Here is a 14,491-nt window from a genome sequence, read left to right on the forward strand (position 1 = left end):
GACTACTTCCTCCGATCCTCTCCTATCTTTGATTAATTATTCTCTTCTTTCCTTCACGCATGTGTCATCATCCACCTCTTAAACCAGCCTCTCTGAGAGAAAACTTTCAAATTCATGCTCTTCCCTTCCTCACACAATACTCAAATGCACTCTTCCACATTTTCTCTTAGACTTCAGCATCCTTGCTGACAGTCTCCCCAACTCTTTAACCACATGTTTCCTATTCTCAACCTCATCATCAAAAGAAGTATCCACTTCAGGTCTTTATCAAATGCTGCTCTCTCTAATTCATCCCTTCTCACATCCTCTCTCACTTTCAGCATCGCCTGTCTGCTCCCTGCTGTGTCTCTTGGGTCTTTCCCAGCTTCCTAGATCCTCAATGGGACAGTGGGCTGCTTCCAGCTTCTTCTCTCCCTGTCCTCATTGATTCACCTCTTTTACTCCCAACTCTCACACAATTTCTGAACTCCTTTCTTCTCCCAGTTTTCTGTGGAGTTTTCCCCAGGCTTCCTACTCTCACTTCCCAAAGGACAATGCTGAACAGTGCTACCTCATTGCTCCTTTCAGTTCCCCAAAAATCTGGCAGGATCTGTCGTCTCTTTTTTTTTTTTTTTTTCCACTGAACTTCTCAGCTCATTGGAGCACAGCCTGCCCACATTTGCACAGCATCTAGCAAACAACAGCTACAGTCCACAACCAGTGTTTCTCAGAATTAAAAGTAAGATGACATTTATCATTCTTCAATACTGTTCCTTTTTTCTCCCATCTTTCAAATTATAGTCTGAATCAGTACTTACAAATCATTTTACCATTCTTCAAAATTAACCTAAAGCTGTACTTCCTGTTTTTCTGAGAATATTTCAGGACTTAATAGCCACATAATTAACCTTGGAAGTATGCAAGTGCTTTTACATATACAAAAAAAGAAAACATTACTGAATGAAATTCAATTGCACTAATGTGGTTTTATTATTTAAATCACTAAAGTAATTGACTTAAATAACAGTGTCACAGTGTCTCAAAAACATTCTTTAAAGTTGTGCAAATATAGTCAAATGACCTCATCAAGTACCATACTCATGAAGAGAGTTCTAAAAGCCTAACTTTTAAGCTATTTTCTAGACAAGCAAGGGTACAGTCATACATAATAGATACCATATTACCTCTTGACCAGAAACTGTAACGTACTCTGCAGAAGAATTCTTAATCTGTTTACGAATGTCCAGCAGATGCAATTGGATTTTAGAAAGCACATCCAGGATCTCCTCCTTTTTCTTTCTGATGACAGGGAAGTCTGTAAGGTCCTTGAACAACTGGGTTTTGTCTCCAGTCCTATCCATAAGCAGCATAAGATGAAATAATGGTAAAACCAAAGACATGTTCCCCGGTTCTACTGCGTCGATATTTTTATTTGCTATTCTCATTTATTTGTTATTCTCATTTATTTCGACACTAGCTTCACTCCCCTCTAAATACAGCTTTTCTGTTATTTGGTCATAGTATGGCATGTTTACCAAAAGCTGCCATACACACTCCATAAATAGAAAGTAACTTTGTATACAAACTCTAAGAGGCTACACCAAGATAGCCCCCTCCCCAATGTATTCAAAACCAATCTATTCTTGTTCCTTTCTACTCTATCACATTATGCTTGCTCTTCTATACCAAACCCTGCTACCTCAATTTTTTTGTTGTCTCTCAATGTGCATCCTGCAGATTTTTGTTTGTTCTCCCTCGACTGACCAGAGCAAGAAAAGGAAGCACAAGAAAGATTGTTCCCTTCTGGTTCAATCCGTAATTCTGGAATCCAATTGCTGCCCCAACTCGGAGCATCCCAGGTGCCAACAACATCTTTATCATGATTAAATGTGAAGCTGTAGATAATTTCTGCATAACGTGAACACAGATTTTTGACATATTTAGAATTTGGCCAAATTTGGGCAGATTTTCATGAGGATTATGAAGAAAAATCCATCTCACATGGCTTTCATCACAGCAGAATGTCATCAGGAGTTTCTCAGAGTAGCTTCCTTCTTTTCTCAAGAAAAGATTAACCAGAGCATTTTTTAATACATGCAAAAAATTGCTCTTTTCTAGTCTCAAAGTCAGAAAATGACAGAATTGTTTTGGCTGTACTATCTCAGCTCAGGACTGAAACCTGAAACAGACAATGCCATTCAAATGTTTAAAACTGGGAAGCTGAACTAGCTATTAAAAATACAGTTGTCATCAAAAATTACAAAAATTTAAATTACCCTAATAAATATCATGCAAACAATAAAAAGTAGTGCAATCAGCCCTAAATTAATTGGAATATACATTTGTATTTTAGAGCAAATACAAAACTATACCAATTAACTAGATAGTTACCTTGAAATGTACTATTTGGAGAGCAAGTAGTTAGCAAACTGAAAGTAATAAACCATAGAAGTAATAGAAAGTCTGATATTCTACCTACTCCAATACCCCTTTGCCTGAGAATGAAACCACAACTGGAGCCAGTGATGACACAGGTAACACAAAGCTGTGCTTTGATTTTGCATTACATAGACATAGCTGTTATATAAGTGACAGTAAAGATGCCATTTGAAAATATAATGCTAAATTTTAGAAACTATTTTGTGCTAATTAGACCTGTTTCCATGGGAATGCAAGTAAAAAAAAGATCACTAGTAGCCAGCAGCTGATTATGAAGACTGTCACTGCTATGCGATGCCTACCAAAAATTTTAAAGTTGACAGTGTTAAAAAACGCCACAAACCCCAAAATCTCGAACTCCTCCTAAAAAAACCTGGAGCAGAGGGATACTTTTGAAAACCACTTCAAAAAAACCCACACCACATAATAAAAACAACACGATGCAGTATACATATATGTGCGCAAATGTGTGTGTGCACATGTATGTTTATAAGTAGTTGTCACGATTTCAATGAAAGGAAGGTTTTTGAGTACAAATAATATTGCCACACAAGTTTGAGACATATAAAGGCCAAAAGGTAAATTATTTTTGTCCTCTTGAATAAATGCAAATAAAATAGATGCAATCTGCAGATCAATGATGATATCTTCTACTTATACTATTGTACCTTATTTTTGTATACTATTCCAGTCATCATCAACACAGCGACAGAAAAAACCCATTTTTTAATCCTACCTACAGTAAATCTGGTGTAATGAAGATACAGCCTGTTTTGTCATAAACTGCCACAACTACAGCTGGATATCATGCATCAGCAGAAATCTCATAATCCCACCTGTCCAATGGGCATAGGAAATATTTCTACCCTTCTCAACTTCTAAATTTATACACCTTGCATCTGTTTCTAATTCAGAAGCAAATAAAGTTCTAGGCTTTAATTCTTAAATTTCTTTAATTTTAAATCTCAGTTGGAGAAAGATAAAAAAGATTTTATAAATAAATCGGAAGTTTATTTTTAGCTGCCCCCATATAACTACACACTAAAATATATACCACATCTTTCATCAAAGAATCTCTAGGTAAATCACAGTCAATTACATCTCATAATATTACACATGAGGAAATATTCAAAGTTAAATGAAACTTGCTCATAGCAGGGAAGTTTAAGATGATCTAGATGATACTCATTTTGTGTTCTGAATGTCCTCTCAACATGTTGTGTAAACAAAAACTACACTGAAAGGAGACCAAAAACCTGCAAAGTCAAGTGCTCAGAAAGGTTGGCTGTGCAAGCCAGACAGACTGCCTCTGTGCCTAGCACCATGACAGAACCCTTTTTAGAAGATTTTGTACTGCTTTTTTTAATGAAAGACAGTGACTTTTACTGGCCACAAGGTATTCCTCCTAAATCTTGTCCCCTAACAGGTTTTTTAACACATCCCTCCCTTACAGAACTCATGTTCTTGCTTTACTCTTCTGCATTTTAAGACTCGTGCCTTCTTCCTGTGGTTAAAACTAGGATCTATGGCTAACAATGGAGGCAGCAGTTCTTCAGAAGAAATAGTACTCAACAAATTTTTTAAAGATACTCTCCCTTATAATGCATATTTATTCCAATTTAGCATCTGCTTCCTTTGTCTACAATTTTTTTCATGCACCAACAAAGGATGGAATTAAGATAAAAAAGGGCAGACAGCCTCCACAATTTCAGCTCATCTCTCCAAGACTACAGGAAAGCAACTGCAGGGAAAAGCCTGATCACACCCAGAGCCTGAGGTAGGTGCTTGTTTAGTCATTCTCTAGGAGGAGTCCATGAGCAGGGCACTAACCCCAGAAATGCTCTGAGGGGGTACAAATCACACAGGCTACATGGAATCTGCGGAACTATTGAACTTCATAATCTCTGTCGTTAGTGAGCATGTAAATATATTTTTAAGAAAGGATAGAGGAGTATTCAAAGCTTTGATGACTTTTCAGAAAAATAGTAAAAGGCATATTCCTGACAGCAAAGCAGCCACTCTGCTAAGGTCAAGTCTCTCTTCAAAAGGAATAGCTTCTCTATTTAAAAAATTAATTTCAAAAGTTGTTAAACAAATTAACATGAGCAAAACATATTTTGCTCTACATTCATTCCGCAAAGCAGCTGAAAAACTCAAAAAATTATTCAGCCTGAGGCAGACACCCATTAGGCAAAATACTTGCTTGCCTAGTTTAACCTTAAAAGAAGAATAAAAGCTGTAGAAAACCACAACCTCTGATTTAACTATAAGCAAATATACATACATAAATATACAACATGTATATTTATATGTAAATATGTACATACATAAATATAAAACAAAAAATAGAAAGCTAAGATGTGTTAAAACAAGATGTGTCATTCACATAATACATTTAGTCAGCGAGCCTATGAGGCATGGAAGATTTATCTATTTTCTCTACTTACTTGGCTGCTTCTTCATTAAGGATCTTTAAATAATGTTTTACTGGAGAAAGAAGTTCTGGGATTTCCAACAATGCATTTTGTAATAGAGGAGTTTTCACATGAGAATGTATAACTGGAACAAGAGCTTGAATTTCCACATCCAGACGAGACAGGGTGCTGACTATCAAGAAGAACTCTTGGGTTGAGCACTGAGAAGGGAAGCAATGTCTAAATCATTATAGTGTAGTATATGTTCATTAAATCCTACAGGGTTATTTTGCTTTTTGAAAATGAGACAAAATACAGTTAAAATGAATGAACTGTAACACAATTGCATAATCTTATCATCTTCATGAGGTTAATAAAGCATGCTAATTGTTTTAACCGTTGTTGTTAACGATCAGTTGAGAGCTGATCTACATTATTCCTGCTGCTGGATGGAGGTATGTAACACATATGCAGCAGAAAAATGGGCTAATAATGTGCAAAAAGCAAAAAAGCAGGTTGAGTAATTTTATGGTACCACTACTTGTCCATATGGACCTGTGCATCTATGTGCTGTTATCTGAATCCCCAGGCTGCTGTTTTGGCAAGATGAGGTTTGGAAAGACAAGGTCAGGCACAGACAGGGGGAGTCTTGGAACAAGAACACAGAAAAGAAAAGAAAAAAAGCCCACAGAAAGAGAAAACCAGCAGTCACTGCTTAAAGTGCTTGTAGCTATTGCCAGCTTCAGCCTCTGGCTGGTTACTCCCAGGTCTATGTGACGAGAAGACTAAGGAAAACACACTAACGCGGTCTTTGTCTTTCATCCTCTCCTCACTACAGAGTTCTGAAAGAGATTTTTCTGTTTCAGGCAGATAGCCAGGGTATCATCGAAAGGGAATCTCCCAGATTGGAGCCAATAGCACACAGCACTTTTCGAGCTTGCTTCATGATATCCACAGCATAGGAGCATATTGGTTCCCTTAAAGCAGCTTCTCACCAAAAGCAGTGAAACGCTTCTCTCTCTCTTCTTTAACTATTAATATTACTTCTGATGTGGCTCAAATATTTTGCTGTTAGATTCCAGACACTCTTCAACTTCAGCACAGTTTGCTCATTTTCAAGGTCTAGTCAGGATTTTGCAAGCAGTTAACAACTCTAACAGAACATTCTACCTCCTGCCACACTCCTAATCCTCTCCACTCAGTTGTCCCATTCAACTCTCAGTTACCTACGGAACTTGTGCCCCACCTATAAATTAGGTAATACTGATAACGTAATGGTCTTTACAGACGTAAGTTTGCATTTGTGCTACACCATATTTGCATACCAAATGTAAACCTGGTCCTATGAGACACTTAATGCCTTCAAATCCTGCTGAATTCAGTGGCACTCCAGGACATTTCCATTTCAGAAGGTTTGAAAAAAAGTTGCCCATAAATAATTATGCTGATATTTTTTCGTATTTTACTGATCTGTAGAAACATTCCTCCTTCAGTCTTCTGAACTTCTCCCATCCGTCAACTGGCAACACTGAAAAGGCATTTATTTTCCTCACCTAAGGATGCAAGGAAGGAGCAGGATATACTGAATGCTTCTACTATAATATTCTTCGTATGTCACATTTGTTGCATCCTTCTCTTCCTACTATTTTTCTCTCTCCTACCCACGCAACATACAGTCTAGAAATTAATTTCTGGTCAGTGTTTTGTGGTGATCAGCACAACACTGATTACAGAACATGTAGGCTTCAATGAATCATTATTTCATAAAACACATCTACATTTTTATTTTGTCATCCCTTCTCTTTCAGTTTCTCCCTAGAGGTGAACTTTTGTTTCTCTTTCCTTCCCACACCCTTATGCAAGAACTAAGACAATTCTCTCATCAATTACACTGTAGTTATTTCTCCCAAAAATTCACTGTAGTTATTTCTGTTCCCAAACACAGAAGCAAATATTAACAAAAATGCTGGACTGGAAAGGAACATTTTCTCTCCCTCCCTACATATGTAAACCATAAAGTAAGTTTGCTCTGTAATACCTACTAGCCCTTCAGAACGTGAAGACTGTCAAAATGCAACCTTCTGAAAACCATAAAAAATAAATTAAGGTACACTCCAGTTACAGCCTTAGCCCTCTTCTCATTAAATATATGCCACTACTGTGACCAGGCATGGAAGAGTAGCCTCCATGCTATATAAATACAGAATAAAGATACATATAAACCTGCAGCCTCAGCAATGTACTATGAATGGACAACAATAAGGCTAGAAAGAAAATAATTTATAAGGTTAATTGCTGTGTTCACTGATTTGCTCTATGATAAAGGCTATATTAAACAAAAATCAGAGAAATTTAATTCCTGGTCATTCAAAATGTATTCAATCACATGAGTAAACGTAACTGAAGTTATCATAAAGCCAGTATCTGTTAGATACTCTCCAACTCACCTGAAACATGGCTGCGCGCTGAAGAACTGAACTTGTCATACCAAACAGGCAAGATTGGTAGATACTTGACTAAAGGAAGACGCGATTTAACCATGATATTTCGTGACATTCGGGAAGGCCAGAGAGATTACATTCTGAATGTTCCTGGAAAATCTAAGTTCATCTTTGTTTCAGATCCATGGAAATCAGGGATAGAAGAGACCCATTAGGTAACTTCCCTGCAACTGTTCAATTTTTATGCACGAGTTTTCTGTCTACTCTCAGGCCCTTATATTCCAAGAAACCATGTGCTTACCACTTCCTTTCACAAACAAATCCATAAAGCAGTATCATCATGTAAAAGGTTTACCCAATAGCCTAAATTTCCCTTCCATTAAATTAATCCAAATATCTATAGTTTTATTCTTTTGTATTACACTAACTCAACTCCCTCTTTGCAGTTAACACCTTTCAAATATCTCTAAACCTTCTGTTCTCCTTTAATCAATTTAACCGAACTATAATCTTTTAATCTTTCCTCATAAACCATCCATTATTCAGTCTCATGAAAACTTTGGTTCTCCCCTGCACTTCCTGCAATTTATCAACATCTTTCTGATAATCTGGAACTTACTTATTCTATCTTGTAAAAGCTCTGACAACAAAATAAAATAATAAAGTAGTAAATCTGTCAACGGCATTTGAAGTCAAAGTACAAAGGAAAGGTCTGAAAGACTAAACAAATGATAAATACAATCTTGGGACTCAAAGTAAAATACAGTATGACTGGCTGCATCATCATCATCAACCTTGATGCAGATAAAGGATAAATTCTGCAAGACTTCCCTTGACTACAAAATGTACTCAAAGAGCAAAGGCTGAAGCCCTGCCACACAAAATTGCAAGGTAGGTCCCTGACAGACAGCATTAAGTGATTTATAGGAGAACAATGTCCAGAAAAGATGAATGAGCAAATATGGACAGTAAGAAATACATCAGCTGAACCGGTGGTGTTTGTTGGGCTTTTTGTTAGATTGTTCTTTAGAAAAAAAGCCAAATAGGGACTTCATTAGTACACTATCTATATAAGGGTGGGAAAAGGAAGAAATTTTACAAATACGTAAGAACACCTGTCCGAGGTGTTCTTCAACAAGGGTGGTGAGGCTGGTGAAGGTGAGGCTTCAATAAGGGGAGGAAGCTAGGTTTCAAGGCAGTGTCACCTATAAAAGAATTAGCAGAGGAAAACAAACCCCCCCCCCCCCCAATCAACTTGGTTGTGTACAAAAGATACTGTAAACAACCCTGAAAGTAATCATGAGATTTCTCAAAGGATGCTTAGTGAACATGCTGAAGCTTCTCACAGCAACTCTGATAGTCTATACAACATAATAGTCATCTAAACAACCTGTTTAATTTTACTGTGACCTACAGTCTACAGTACCTTTGGAGAATGGGAAATTCAGCATGCTTTACTGCAAAAAGCTTTGTTAAACACAACATTCCCAAGAAAGAGGGTGAACGTACCTCTTTGGTGCTTATTCAGAGTATTACTGTTTCCCCTGGCTTGATTTTAGTAACACTACAGGACTTTGCATCTAAAATTTAATGGCTGAAGAAATAATTTACTAAGCAAAGAGATATCTTGGAACAGATGCATAAAAGTAACTCTGAAAAGCTGGGCTCTATTAAAGTGGGACTGATTCCATTTAAGTCCTAAGTAACCTTATAAAAGATATCTAACTGTGTTATAAATCAGAAGCTTCTAAAATACAGTAAAAATGGTTTACATAAAGCAGGATTAATAGTCTTGAATTCACAGAAGATTCTCACAAGCTTATTCAATGCTATTTTTGAAGTCTAATTTTGTCAATGATAGCTATAGCTTCTCTGGCATTAGAAAAAAATAACCTCAGAGTTGACAGTGTTGCCAAACAATAGTTTCAACCAGCAGTTTGTAAAACTGTACTGAAAACGGTATGGCTGCCACTGAGAACGCACAAAAAATGCACAGTCGTACGCCAGGTCTAACACCCTTTCAGCAACACTGAACACAATTTAGCTTCATTTACATTGGGAAATTGTTTCTAACAGATCTAAAAGGGAGCCACAAAGACCCACAGCTCACAGCCATTGACCACTCCAAGTTAAAAGCATTTCAAAAAACAACAAGGGAGTTGAAATGCAGCATACGTTTATCACTCCTTTCAAACTGTAATAACTACCTTTATGCTTTTAGTATAGTGAGCATACTATTTTTTTGGTTTAGGAAAAATGAGGTGTTCAATTTTAAGGTTACTGTGTCCCCTTGTTATGACACTGTTTATATTAATTAGCCTAATGGAGAACAATTTGCTCAAATCAGCATTTAGTGCTGCAAATCTAAAAATATCTGTGATGCAATTTCTTTAAAAGATTAAAAGTATAGTGTATATATAAGATGTGCACAGTGCTATCACAGAACAAAAAATGTAAAAAAATAAGATATATGTTAGCTGAAGTCAATAATGTATTATGCTATGGAGGAAATTTATTTTAAACATTCTGTACAAACAGTAACTAATTTCCTGGGCATATATAACAGGTAGTGATTTCACAAGGCGAAAAAAAAATCAGAAATACAACTTTTCTCTGAGTCTTCTGAAAATCATATAATCTTCAATGAAGTATCAAACATACCTTCCAGGGAAGGGCACATTTTCAGCATCATTCTGGTTCACAAGCTTATGTGAAAGATTTTGAATACTTAACACTGAGCTGAGCAGCACCCTTCTCCTCTGAGAAGTCTGAGCATGACAGTGAAGTAGTGAAGTATTCACTGGAAAACTGAAAGGCAAATCCCACAAGGAGGCTGTAGGCAGCCAAGCAGCAAATACTCCCGTGGTAGCAACTGCCTGCTTTATTTTGTACAGGCGAGCAGCCTGGTAAGTGGGCAGCAAAGTTTTAGAGACTGATTCAGAACTGAGCAGCAGCTTGTGAGGAACTCCAGATGAGGGAGAGCTCCTCAAAGTTAGGAGCAGAACAAACCGAAATGACATTTTACCACATGCCCTGGTAAGGTTTGATTATTGACCTCACTCCTTGTGTAGGAGTTCAGTGAAACAGCTTCGCTATCATGTGTTCTGTACATTTAATAACGATTTGTTATGCTGATTCCTGTCCACTTTGTTGACTGAGCTTTAGTCAAAAAATAATGTTTATTGAGCAAAGGATACAAATAAAATAAACATTTATGGATCAAGCCTGTATAAATATTTATCTTCTGAAACACACTGCATGAAACCAGGCATGAAAACAGCAAGTAACATCAGAATGGCCCTGCAGGACACATTTCTAAAAGTACTGATGGCATGTTTAGTCTGTATTGTTTTTTAGACATACTCAAGCATGGGTCTCTGACAGCTCTCTTGCTGTTCTGGGCACTCCAAGGCAAGGCTAAGCAGTCATCTCTTTGAGACAAAAAAGGTAGTGTCCTGCCATTCATATTTCGCACTGTCCTGACATGCAGACCACAAAAGGAAATGCATGTGGCCTAAATTTTGTTCCTTTATTTGGTAGCTCCCTCCAGGGGCTAAGGGCATGGCTGAACTGGTTATGGAAAACATTGAGCCAACGTGTCTTCCAGCAAGATCTAATTCTGCATCAGCTGCAGGCACTATTTAGACCAAATATTTGACAATTCCCTCTCAGTTTCCTGTTAACTTCCGAATGCTACCAAGAAGTCTTCAAACAGCTTATCTCCAGCCATCCTTCTCTTGTTATATTCTGCTGTTGACAGCGTTTCTGCCTGGAAACATGTCAGGTGCTGGAGCTGCAGGAACTGTGAAGAACAATCAGTCCTTGTATTAATTCCACTCTCCATAGCAACAGTAGCATTGCTCTTGTCTCCTTAACCACACTCACGTTCTTTTCCAGGCTGGGGCAAACTCGGAGCTGGTAATATGACCTCCAACATTAATATCTAATTCTCATTACAAGAATGCTGTTCTAATTCCAGATTGCTTACACCTGATTTTGGTTGTTTGGGGTAATGGGAACTTATGGAGGGTGAGATTAACAACTGCCAATTTGAATGACGCTACCAGATAAGAATCATTAGCAGACTTATTAAAAAAAAAGTAATAGATCAGGAAAATATACAACGATGCTATTTACCAGAAGAACTCCCATAAGGATGCTTTGCCTTGCAAAGTCAGTTCCAAAATACAGCATTGTTTTGCCTTAATTTTTTTTTTCTTTCTCCTCTAGAAGTTACTAGTGCAAAGTGTATTGCATGATAAAAGTTCTGCAGTGCCTGATATGCATGAAAGATATTTGAAATGACTGACACAATCCAGCCACCTCTGTACACTTCTGGTCTCCCTTTGCAAAACATTCCTCCTCAAATACTAATGTCACTGAAGTCTAAAGGACCTGAAGGATGAAATACTTGTCGTATTCACCTATTTTTCCTGCAGCTGGCACTGAATTAACAAGCCTGCATTACAGCATATTCCTTTAGTTAAGCCATTAGTGTGCGTCACTCAGAGTTTTGGAACCCTTATTGGGAATGAAATTGCAGGGAACCTCATTTTGAGCGTGTGGGAGATGGACATCTGGAATTAACAGAACTGGAAAGGCTCCTAGTGGAACTGAAATGGCAGAGTTTACTGGAAATTCGGGGGGGGGGGGCAGGGGGGGAGAAAAAAAAGTCATGAAAACCAGTTACTCCGTGTTCTTGAATATGTATCTATTTTGCAGGGACCTTTCTTAAGGCTCCATATTCACTGTCTGTCTAGACTGTGGAATCTGTTTCCCCAAGTCTGCTTTTGATTCTTTATTCAAAACAGACCCTGTCTTTCAGGGACACTGTCATCTCCTCAAAGTCCTAAAGATCTTCAGTGCTTTGGGCACTCTCCCACAGTGTTCTGCAATGGATGACAAACCAGATTTTTACCAACTGAAGCTAGTTCATCAAAGGAAAAGTGCATGCTTGGAGCTTTCCTCCTGCTGTTTATCCTCCTTAATGATTCTGCTGGAGCACTTCTGTCCTGCAACTTCTGTCCAACATCTGATTCACTAAACACATACCTTCACGCTACAGTGGCTGTTAAGACAAACTACATTGTCACCTCATTCCAAAAATCACATGAAAATCCAGGACCTCTGAATGGTTCCACCAAAATGCCGGCTTTAAAGCAGAGAAGGCTAAGCAGCCCTATAACAGAAAGGGACACCTGGTGAAACAGCTACAGACTAGTACCAAAAAAAAGAACCCCAAACCCCCCCAAAAAACCCAATGGAAGCACAGGATAGCAGTGGAGATTTGCCAGGATGCTGTGAGATACAGATGTATCCCTACAAACCTCATTACTTGTCACTCAACTGAAATTAGTTAAACCATTAAAAAATGAATTGTCTAATTCCTGGACAGTTGTTTTGAAAGAACAATTGTATCATGTGGATATGGTACATTTTAGAGGATGGGGAAGTTGGTGGACACGTCTTTTCATAAACTTCATTATGGCTGGACCTCTGTATCCATTCATTGAAATACACAAGTCTTTCTGTGCCTAACACTGCAACACATTAGGACTTTAAAAACTATAGAAGAACTGTTTCAGATTTTCAGAGAGGAAACCTTTGTGCTGTACCATTCAAAGAAATTACAACTTTGCTCTCCTTCTACCCACCTATTCCTTTATTAAAACACACTGTCAAAACCTCTCTATATAACAGTGAAATAAAAGAACATGAAGTACTGCACAGGTGCTATTAGCACATTAATCTGCTTCAACTAAGAATTGTCAGTGTCTCATTACAAGTAATTCTTATTAAAATGTGCAACTGAGATCCAAATTACAGAATACATAAACAAATTAACATTCATTTGAAAACAGCTAACTACTGCCAAGTGGTTTCACTTGCAAGTGTGATGTTAGAAAAGTATACAGAACACAATGCATTGTTTTAAAGAGAAATAGTTTATGACACAAAGACCTGTTGCACCATCCCATCTCACCGAATCCAGCCACGAAATCATGAGTACCATAGCTGTTTTTCCTGTTAGCATTAGCAATGCAATGTATGTATTCTAGAATCCTACTCAGACATTTCTTTTACCAGCATATCATTGATAAAAAATAAGATTCTACCATAAGGCAAAAATAATTTTTATAAACTTGCATCCCTTTAGTATGTCAGCCTCAGTCTTGCTAAGAAGAAAGTATTTTAAACAAACATGCAAAAACTATGGAAGTACATTAAGATAGAATAACACCATTTAGAAAATAATAAATTAGGGTAATTATGGGTATACCTTTTTATGAAAAACACTGCAGAGGCCTCTCTCTATATCTGGCAGCTTACAAAGAAGATTTCGAATCTGACCAAACACACTGGATTCTGACAGTAGCATTTCAGACACAGCATCAAGCCGGGCATTTATTTCACTGTAAAAGAATAATCGTAAGATCAATAAACAAAACTTGTGTTTCTCTGAGGGGAAGGCATATAGTTAGTGAACTTTTTCCTTTGGTTTGTTTTGGTTTTGTTGGGTTGTGGGGTTTTTTTAAACTTTGACAAAGGCCAAGTAATAGGTAAGAATTAAGGAATGCAGAGAAACTTGGGCTTTCATTCAAGATGCAAGAAAGATCCTGGATATAAATTCATTATCCCCTCTCTATGCTCAAAACAGCCAAATATAAACTTCAGTGCCGATGTCTACATGTTCTTCTAGTGGTACATAATACAAGCAACACTCAATCCTGAATACCCAACCCTAAATTTGCAGACAAGTACCTGGTGGAAGGGCAGGGGGAGTTTACATTTGAAGTCTGTGTAGTATACTTCATTCCAACAGGGTATAAATATTGGTTTCCGTTTTGCCCCTCTACTTTTGATCCAGACCAGCAATTGCTAATTACATGAATCAGAACCATGTTGGGGTTTTGGCTTCTTTTTTTTTTTTTCTTCCAAAACCTGTAACATTAAATCTCCATATTTCAGTACTGAAGTCAATCAATGAGGAAACACTTCTTATGTGAAGAAACAATTCCGTAGTTATTTGCACCTTCCTTACAATCATATTCTTATAGCCACTGTCGGAAAACAGCTTTAAAATGGACAACCTACTGTCAGGGTTCACCTCAATCTACACTGCTGCTAATGGTACAGCTACAACTTCGAAGATATCCATGAACTGGCTGTAGATTGCAGACCTAAGGTAAACTCCATTTCTGTTTTTTGTGCAACCAA

At 37.5% G+C, this 14,491-nt stretch overlaps 1 protein-coding gene across 2 annotated transcripts in view; it reads right to left on the reverse strand.

The window, feature by feature from the left end:
* MSH3 (mutS homolog 3) overlaps positions 1 to 14,491 on the reverse strand; it is a 121,340-nt gene that overhangs the window by 41,243 nt on the left and 65,606 nt on the right. For both annotated transcript variants that reach the window (XM_075739476.1, XM_075739475.1), the window contains exons 13-15: positions 13,554 to 13,686; positions 4,866 to 5,053; positions 1,164 to 1,332 (exon numbers count right to left, since the gene is read on the reverse strand). In XM_075739476.1, the coding sequence (XP_075595591.1) occupies positions 1,164 to 1,332; positions 4,866 to 5,053; positions 13,554 to 13,686 (490 nt within the window). The remainder of the gene's footprint in view (positions 1 to 1,163; positions 1,333 to 4,865; positions 5,054 to 13,553; positions 13,687 to 14,491) is intronic.

This window comes from Balearica regulorum, chromosome Z (genome assembly GCF_011004875.1).
Source record: "Balearica regulorum gibbericeps isolate bBalReg1 chromosome Z, bBalReg1.pri, whole genome shotgun sequence".
Lineage (NCBI taxonomy): Eukaryota > Metazoa > Chordata > Aves > Gruiformes > Gruidae > Balearica > Balearica regulorum.